The sequence below is a fragment of the Delphinapterus leucas genome, unplaced genomic scaffold (genome assembly GCF_059928025.1).
Source record: "Delphinapterus leucas isolate spDelLeu-1000000601 "Yukka" unplaced genomic scaffold, BTC_Dleu_Yukka2 spDelLeu_asBTCV2_sq80, whole genome shotgun sequence".
NCBI lineage: Eukaryota > Metazoa > Chordata > Mammalia > Artiodactyla > Monodontidae > Delphinapterus > Delphinapterus leucas.
In genome coordinates, this window is record NW_028322289.1 from 1,079,846 (window position 1) to 1,089,650 (window position 9,805).

General features: G+C 41.7%; 1 protein-coding gene across 1 annotated transcript; it reads left to right on the forward strand.

The window, feature by feature from the left end:
• The first annotated feature begins 4 nt into the window (after positions 1–4).
• LOC149743798 (protein TASOR 2-like) lies at positions 5–5,650 on the forward strand. Its single transcript, XM_089906154.1, has 2 exons — positions 5–453; positions 3,653–5,650. Exons 1-2 carry the CDS (start codon positions 52–54, stop codon positions 5,117–5,119), a joined length of 1,869 nt encoding a protein of 622 aa, XP_089762280.1. The 5' UTR covers positions 5–51; the 3' UTR covers positions 5,120–5,650.
• The last annotated feature ends 4,155 nt before the right edge of the window (positions 5,651–9,805 follow it).

Genomic DNA, 9,805 nt, shown 5'->3' on the forward strand with positions numbered 1-9,805 from the left:
TTCTTCTTTCTTTAAAATCTCAGGCCTTGGAATACTGATTTACCAGATACCATGGAAGAAGTGAAGCTTTTACTTCATATGTGGGTAGCTCTGTTTTATAGCAATCAAAACAAAGTCATACAATCATCCCGAAAAGTAGTAGAACACAGCAACCCAGCAAAATACGTGTGCATAAATAGCACGTTAGAATCGTTTGAATTCAGTGAAATTGAAGAGTCCTCCGGTGTGGAAAGGTGCTCCGTAGACCCTCTGTTGGAGACTAATGAGGCTCCCAGAGGTCCTACTGCCAAAGTGTCCTTCCCAATCACTGACCCCCTGCTTCCTTTCATGAAACCACCGCCTGTGAGAGGCTTGGAGCTTTGGGTGCAGAATGAACAGAAAGAAATGTTTGCAACAGCAGGTCATCCAGAGACCCCAGAAAGCCAGAATTTCATCTATTCCTGTAATAATGAGGTAGGTCAAGCTGAATACTGTAAACGCTGGTGTTATTTTTGAAGAAATATTTTTTGTACGTAAAATCACATTCATAACAAGGCATTGGTTTCTTTTAGGAAAGTGGATTCTCTAGCTATGTAAAGGATTAGAATGCCAGAAACTTAGTTTACAAAGTCTGGATTGTCTGCAGGTGGAGCTTATCTACCATCCTGATTGAAGAAACAAAAGGAGGAAAAAAATCGTAGGCCTCAGATGATCTGGGAGCCAACCATAATTATGTAGCTTTTTAGTTGTATGATTTGGGGCAAATTACTTGTTCTCTGAGCTTATTATCTTTTAAAAGAGGTGAATAATACTTATTCTGTTTACCTATAATAGTGTTTATGGATCAAATGCAGTAATAATAAATATAAAAAATCTTTGATAAACCTTAAAGGAAACTAAAATTGAATATATTAAAAAATATTTTTAAAAACAAATCCTGAGGGCTTCCCTGGTGGCGCAGTGGTTGAGAGTCCGCCTGCCGATGCAGGGGACACGGGTTCGTGCCCCGGTCTGGGAAGATCCCACATGCCGCGGAGCGGCTGGGCCCGTGAGCCGTGGCCGCTGAGGCTGCGCGTCCGGAGCCTGTGCTCCGCAACGGGAGAGGCCACAACAGTGACAGGCCCGCGTACCACCAAAACAGAAAACAAATCCTGAGACAGTAAATAAAATGCCAGACCTCTCATAGTCTGCAGATAACTGTTTGTAAATATGAAAAATACACTTTGTTTCATTTCACTGTTCTCAACTGATAGGACGGATAATCGAATTTTTTTTTTTTTTTTTTTTTTTTTTTTGCGGTACGCGGGCCTCTCACTGTTGTGGCCTCTTCCTTTGCAAAGCACAGGCTCCAGATGCGCAGGTTCAGCGGCCACGGCTCACGGGCCCAGCCGCTCCGTGGCATGTGGGATCTTCCCGTACTGGGGCACGAACCTGTATTCCCTGCATCGGCAGGCAGGCTCTTAACCACTGCGCCACCAGGGAAGCCTGATAATCGAATTTTAATTGGAGCAAATTAAAAAGTTGTATCAAGATTCTAAGTAAATGGATTGACAAAATACCTGCCTTTTTAAGCTTTCAGAGCAGATTTATTACAGAATAATTTTACATGGGTTTGGGCACCTTCAGTGCCTGTGTTAACATTGAGTTTCTGTACCTGGGCTTCCGTGGGGATTTGCAGGTCCAGGGGTGAGCCTCAGAGGGTCTGTGAGTGTCTGCAGATGCTCATCTTCATCAGAATGAAGACTGGTGGAACGCTGTGGGCCAGAGACTGGTCTGAGCCCTTCACTCGCATTAGCTCAGTTAATTCTCACACGGCCGGGTGAGGTAAGGACCGTGCCACCCATCTTATAGGTGAGAAGACTGAGGATGGAGAAGTACAGAATGGCCTGGAGGCACATAGTAAATTGTCCGGCCAAGACTCAGATCTGGACACTCTAGCTGTTTCTCAGTGTCTAATTCTGTGGATGTATTTATGTATATATATGCACATATGTGTGTGTTTATATGTGTACACATAAAATATATGTTACGTGTGTATGCGTTCTTTTTCTGAGGATGGGGTTCATAAATTTCATCTTATTCTCAAAGAGATACATAAAATCACTACCTTAGAATAAGAAAGTATTTATGTTTAGTCAGGCAGATTTTAATTATTACATATATATTTATACACACACTAGTTTCTTATAAAGTATTTTCGGTCGTGGTAATATATATTAACTTACTTTAGTAATGTCCAATTAGGGATGATTTTCTTGCAAACATGAAAGAGTATTAAGTAGAAAGTAGAATGTTAAAATTAACGATTCCTAACACTTTCTATAGCATATACTTAGAAATATGTTTCCGTCATCTTCTTGAATACTGTACCCATACTTTAAAGGTGCACACACCTTTAAATCCTGTACCACTCCCTATTCTAGGGCAAACTAGGATTATCAAAGTTTTCATTTCACTAAGAGCACAGGCATGGTGAGATTCACGACTATGGCCCAACATTATCAGCCACAGTACGATTGGGAGGGTCATAGAACTGTTCTCAGAATGAGTGTGCCATCAAGAGTTTTCTACGCTTTGTATCTGGCCAGTCGTGTCCCCTTAAAACCAAGTCTCAGCTCCTCCCTGCCAATTGCTCAGGTCAGTGTCTTTCTTTGACTAAGGCAGAAATGTTTTTAACAAGAGATTTGAAACACAGGTCCTGACTTACAACACGACTGCTTCAAAATCTGGCAGGAAATCTGTGGCCGTAGTGTTCCAGAGCTACAGGTGTAGGTCAACTGTATGGTCAATCCACTTTACCATATTCTGAACAAGACCATTCTTCAGCCTTTAAAAAAAAGAAGAAAAGAAACAGCCTTTTTATGAGGTTATCAAAATTGTCCAGAGGTATTTCTGTTACTGTTTATGCTAAATCCTTTCTGGTGCTGTTTAAATCAGTCCTTTTAGTTGAGTTTATTAATGCAAGCTGCACTGTGTTTTCTGCTGCTTTGTTGAATAGGGAGGTATTAAAATGAGAGAGAGATTATGTCCAGTTATAAGCTAAGAAGACAGCTAAGGGGTAAGGGACTTTTATTTAACAGGATAGAGATTGATACCTTGGGAAAGCTGCTTATCAGTGTATTCTGAGTACAAGAGATAATAATTAGTGTTTCCTCATGGGAACATTCCAGATGACAGTGCATTTATAGTCTAATTGAAAGCTGGTGTTTAAAATAAGTTATTCTTTGCTTTAAAGATTATCTTTTAATATTACTAAAAATAATTTAAATTAATTGAGCACTTTTTCCTCTACTGCTGCATTTCTGAATTAAGTGATGCTATTTAGCAAACAGTCTGCATTTTCAAGTCTTTAAATTGCCAGTGGTCTAGCCACTTTTCTTCCCAAAAGTCCATTAAAAAAAAAAACAAAAAAACAAGGCTGTGCAACTAAGAAAGTTTTGGAGTTCTCGTGTGTGTGTATTTAGATAAAACAAATTCCTATCTGGGGGGTATTTTAAGCCTAAGAAGAGAGGGATTTGCTTGATCTCTGCCCTATGAAGATTCAAAAGAACAGAGCAAACTAAAATTGATCTTTGTCTGTTCTGTTCTTCACATATGTAAATGCTTGAAAAAAAGATCTATTTGGCCCTTGATTTTTTAAATTAATTTATTTGTTTTGCTTTTATCATTTCAGATAACTGGGGGGAAAGCCGAACAAGAGTCGTCAGATAAACTAGAGACCTCTAATCTGGTGCTTTCTAGCATTGGAAGTACCCAAACTAATGGATCTTCTATTCCTGCTGAAGATAAAACCTTTGAGCCACTTGATGGCACACAGGTGACATCTTATAATGATACTGTCACACAGTCCACATTCGCCAGGACTTACGATGGGATCAGCAGTCCGTCAATGATTTTTCAAAAGTCTGTGTACAGCACCCTTGAAAGCAAAGTTGATGTTTTTCATGCAAAAATGCAAACAAAAACAGGTGCTTTGCAGGGCTTTATCCAGCATAGCAGCCTTATAATCAAAGAATGTCAGTCATCCTTGGAAGGGGAGGATGATACGGAGTATGTAGTGATTAATCTGGAACGAGTTACATTCAGTTTTGAAAAAAATGCCTATGCACCAATACAGACAGAAGTTGTAAACAGAGCTGATAAACCTACACCCTTTAATGTGGAGTTGATTAAACAAGTATCACCTGCTACAAGCCTTAGACATCCTGTGTCCGCATTTGAAAAGACACAGGGTCTTAGGGACGTTCCCTCTCTGGCAATGTCAGGACAACAAGGCGCTAAGTACCTTTGTGCCTTCTCAGTGAGTAGAGAGATACTTGCTAAAGAAATGTGTTCATTACAGAAAGGGCAGGCTGTTGCAGGCTCACCATCGCCGTCTGATAATTGCCTTGTAACAGAGGCATTATCACTAGTTAAAAGTTCTAGTTATTTGTCACCCAGAGAAGAAATGAAGCTCTCTCAAGAATGTTTTCTGTCGAGCCAGAGTCTCTTCAGCATCTCTTCGGAAGACACTGTAGAGTCGTCCCAGCTTGAAGAAGTAGTCTCATCGTCAGCTTCTGATCCCTTGGAAGAAAAAGATTCACTTGACTGCATCCCATCAGTGAGGAATGCTTCGGATGGCTCTTCAGAACTAAAGAATGACAAGAGTGGTCTAAACAGCGAACATATGAGTTTTGAAACATTTAATTCTGCATTTACCAAACAAACCAGCCTATCTGTGAATAGAGAGGAAGTCAGCCTCGAGTTATCAGAGGAGGATTCTGACCTTGACCTCACTCTCACCATATCACCGCCCACGAGTCCCTGGGAAGAAGCATCCGCTGGTGAGATGGAGCAGCAGCAGGAGGCCCCGTTACCCTGCTTAGAGCTTCAGGAGACAGCGGAAGAAATAATTGAGCCTGAAGAGGTGCCTGATGTGAACTCTGCTGATCACACGTCAATGAAACCACGAGAAAGTGAGAGAAAAGGTGATAACTTACAGACAGTGGCTTTCATACTTTCGAAAGAAACCTGTGCCCTTGAGGTTGCAGAGGAAGTTCAAGTTGGTTCAGACTTCTCCTTCAGTTGTTTTTTTTGTTTGTTTTTTTTTTGTTTGTTTTTGTTTCTGTTTTTTTTTCCCCTCCTTCAGTCCTTTAATTAAAGAAGTGTCACCAGCTTCTAGTCCTGACTGCCAGGTACCAGGTGAAGAAGCACAGCCAGCTTGGGCTGTATTTCCAAGTAGTTTTAAACTCTGTGATGCACACTATGAGAAAACTGACAGATCCTCCCAGGTTGAAACAGTAGATTTGGCCATAACAGAAAAAGAAAATTCTTTTGTTGGTCCCACCCATCCAGTGGGACAAGATAACTTAACTCAGATATAGAAGGAAAAATACCAAAATTTAATAACGATGATATTTTGTGGGATTTTAATTTTATTCTTTATGTTTTCCCTGTATTTTCTACGGTCGGAATGACTACTTTTACAGGCAGAAAAAAATAATAATGCTTAGTTTTGTTTTTTTTTAAATCAAAGTAAGAAATCAGCCAGGTTATTACAATTCATTGTCCAACTTCTTACCTCGCCTCAGCCATGTAAAACGGGGGTTGACCGAGACTTGGAAGAACCACCCAGACTGGCAGTGGCAGCATGGTTGTGTGAATGAAATGCAATGACTTTTCTCCGGTAACTTGCGGAGGAGACCTAATAAAAGCATCTTGAATAAGGTCATTACCCCTTCAAAGGAGGCGGAAGGCTGTGTCATAGCCTGACATGCCTATTTCTAGTACTCGCCTTTGTGTGAGAACAGCATGACTGGATTATCAGCAAAAGAATCTTAGGAAAAGGCCCTGCCAATAAGGAGTCAAAGTCATGTGAAAGGGTCAGAGGAAGAAAGACCAAGGACTCAGTGTGGGAGGGACTTCCCAGACATACTGTACAACAGACAGAAAATAGGCACCTTCCTCACCGTCATGAGGAGTAATTCACATCCTGTGACATTGCTTTCTGTCCTTGATTATCTCAAATACAAGAAAATATTATCAATCAGCCTTTCTGAAAAGTACCAATACCAATGATCCACATTTCCTTTTCCTTCATTTGTCTGTTAACAGTGTTGATGTAAACCTTCCTGAAATAGAAGCCAGCACATTTCTTAAAATATGTTTTTGATGAGTGGTGCTCCCCACTTTCCCTTTCCTATTATTTCCCATGCCTCTCACAAGAAAAAGAAAAGAATTCAAAATTTTTTCCCCAATTGATCATGCTTTGGTTAGCGGGGGAGTTTTAAAGCTACCTTTCCCAATTTGGGTTATTTCCATAACAAACAAAAAGAACTATATTGCCAGTATTACTAAGAACATGCATAAAAGGATGCTTAATCCGTTTCGATAAGCTATTCACAGGCATAAAGAAACATTCAGAGAGGTTAGTCATTGTCATGAGAAGCTCAGGAAAACTATCACTTTCAAATGCAGTATTTAGGACACACTCCCGTGCATTGAGTCATCCCTCCAGCATTTGCGGAGCTGCCACTGACTAAGCAGAGGGGGTTGGCCGAAGGAGCTAGCCTTGTGTGACATGCCAGCCCAGGCCGGCCGATGAAAAGCATGTAGAAGGACATCGTGGAAAATTCCTAGGTCCTGAAATCCCAGCGCCAAGTAAGGGGAAGTTGCAGAGGTTGCAGTGCGGGTGCACAAGAAGGAAGGCTACAGAAGTACAGCACAGAAAGACTTCCAGGGCCCACGCTGCCAAAATGAGGCCTGGAGAACATTGATTTGCAGAGCAGCAGGACCGATGCCTTTCGAGATAGGGTACAGTGTTTCTGGATGCTGATGGAGCCTCTTGAAAGGTAGATCAATTTCTGGGGTCCCTTTTAGGGAGACTCTCACCCCGGGCAGGCTGCTGACCATCACCGCTGACCTGAGCACAGCTATATACAGAAGGATGACACCAGGAAGCCTAGGAAAGAAAAGCATCACACTCAGAGAGTCTGGGGAGCTTTTATTGATATTAAGCAACAGATTCACAGGTGTCAATATAATATAGAAGCCAAACTTCATTTAAAGTCTATAACTGTAGGAAAGCTTATATATGACTTCCAGATCCTCACAAATCCATTTGTTTCAGAAAAGATTCTAAAGAAGAAGTCTGGAAAATCCTTAATTAAATTTTGGGATTGAGATGATGATGGGATACAGAATAAAGGAGGTCTCACAGATCTTTGGGGTTGATCGGAGGAAGGCCACATGGAGGAAGTGACTTAGGAATTTTCTTGTGAAAGTGTTGGAAACATACCAGCAGAGAGGTCTGAAGACAGTGAGGCTGTCCACAGCAGGCACGGGCTGGAATGCCCACAGGCGGCAGGTCAGTCTGCTTCATGCGCGGGTCTGGAGAAGAGCAGATCTGCTCAGAGCCAACCTTGGAATGAAGACCCTGGCTGCTCTGGGTTGGCCTAGGGGATGTTCTGAGTATGACTACATTTCCTTTCTGAAGCAGAATCTGCCCTATTCCAGGAACCTAGGGCCTCTCAGAGATAAGGTTGTTCAAGAGAGACAGTAGCCTCCTGGGGATGCCTGGGATTAGGGAGTTCGGTCAGTGTGCCTCAATCTTTAAACTCATATTTGCATGGGTATTAAGTTTGTCAAAAAGGTGGGGATCAGAAGTTGTACAAAATGAATGATCTGCAATGCTCATTAAAAGGTACAGAGAGATGGAATTCCCTGGCAGTCCAGTGGTTAGGACTCTGCAATTTCACTGCTGAGGGACCGGGTTCAATCCCTGGTCGGGGAACTAAGGTCCCACAAGCCACGCGGCATGGCCAAAAAATAGGTAAATAAATAAATAAATAATTTTAAAATAATAATAAAATCATTGAAGAGCAATCTGCCTCTTCTTTGGTGGAGTCTGAGAGCACACAGGAATGCTGGTCAAGCCTGGAGGTTGTGCTGAGAACTTAAAAAAAAAAGAAAAATGATACAGGGAGAAAAAGGAAAGATATGACAGAGGAAAGCATCTGAAAGAATAGATAAAATAGATTGAGCTAGAATAACAGGATTTAGTTTACTCTTTAAATTGAAGGCAAGCAATTAGCAATGAAGGGTAAATTTTCTAGTCCTTTCTACTCATACATTCAAAAGATGTAGAGTAATCAAAAATGCATAATATGTTCTCTGTTGTAGTTATCAGAGAGAACCAACCCCCGCACACACATTAAATCAGAATAAAGAAAAAAATGCTTCTGTGTGCAGGGAAAAAGCAAAAAAGGTCAATGCCAAGCAGAACAGGGTTACCTGGTGGTCCCAGAGGGGAACCTTTACCATGGCCCATAATTCAAGGTGGCTGATACAGACTAAAGGGGTTTAATTCCAGTGGACCAACATTTAGTGAGCACCTACTAAGCCTAAGGGCTGGAGACTGTGGAAACACAAAGATGAATAAGAAGACACTCCTCCCTTCTCAAGTTCACAGCCATCTTTTGGGAACCAGATCAGAACAGGAATAAGAAAGATATAAGTGAATCCAGTCTTTAGACATGTAATAAACCAACCTTAAAAATGCCAAACCGTTTGTTCAGAAGAACAGCAGTCTGTTCAAATGTAAGCCAAAGGCCGTAAGCTCTAAGGCCTGGCCAGTCTGCCAAATAGACATCACTTGTGATTTTAGGGATTCTGTGTTAAAAACATCAAATCACAACCCCTCTTAGTCCCCTGGAAACTCATAATCCACTGTTCAGCCTCGCTGAAGGTTTTCAGTATCTTGAGCAAGTCGTAATGTCTGAGTGCAGGCTCTGGAGTAAAGCCTGGATTCAAACTATGGCTCCCCTATCTGTTAACTGTGTCCTTGAGTAAGCATCTTCCCCTCTCAGTGCCTCAGGTACCTTATCTGTAAAATGGATACCTTCATCACAATATTGTTGAGAGAATTAAGTGACCCAACACTTGGAAAGCATTTAGAAGCATTTCTGGCACATAGTTAGCACTGAATAAATGTTAGCAACTTTTACTGTAGAGGCCCCTGACTAGGAAGTTCTCACTAATCCTTATCAACCAACACCCAAATAGGAAAGAGCAAGAAGAGCTATAGGTTTAGGAGGCTGGAGGTGAAGAGAAGCGGGGTTAAAAGAGTAGCAGGCTTCCCTGGTGGCGCAGTGGTTGAGAGTCCGCCTGCCGATGCAGGGGACACGGGTTCGTGCCCTGGTCCGGGAAGATCCCACATGCCGCAGAGCGGCTAGGCCCGTAAGCCATGGCCGCTGAGCCTGTGCGTCCGGAGCCTGTGCTCCGCGGTATTATTCATCATAGCCAAGAACTGGAAATAATGCAAATGTCTATCAACAGTAAAATGGATAAAGAAAATGTGCTACACCCACCCCTACATATATAGCAATGAAAATGAAAGAATTGTGTACACAAAAACATGAGTCTCACAGTGTTACTCCAAAGAAACCAGGCACAAACCCATTCAGTTTATATAAAGTTCAAACCACAAGCAAAACTAAATGATAAAGTTTAGGGATGCATATTTAGGCAGCAAACCTACTAAGAAAGGAAAGGAAGAGATTACCATGGAAGTTAGATTCGTTGTTAGGTTTGATGGTAGGTAAGGGGAGTGGGTATTGATCCATAGGTGGCGCAAGAAGGAACTTCTGGGTTTTTGGCAATGTTCTATTTCTTTCTTTCTTTTTTTTTTTTGGTATGCGGGCCTCTCACCGTTGTGGCCTCTCCCGCTGCGGAGCACAGGCTCCAGTTTTAATGTTCTATTTCTTGACCAGGGTGGTGGTTTCATGAATATTTGCTTTGTGATAAGCCAGGGAGTTGTACATACTGGTTTTATGTACTTTGAAAACAT

What these genes read in the sequence shown, in the direction of transcription:
- LOC149743798 (XM_089906154.1), top strand. Translation starts at nt 52, where the DNA reads ATGGAAGAAGTGAAGCTTTTACTTCATATGTGGGTAGCTCTGTTTTAT. An exon ending in TCTATTCCTGTAATAATGAG is followed by an intron (nt 454 to 3,652) that starts GTAGGTCAAGCT and finishes TTATCATTTCAG; the next exon opens with ATAACTGGGGGGAAAGCCGA.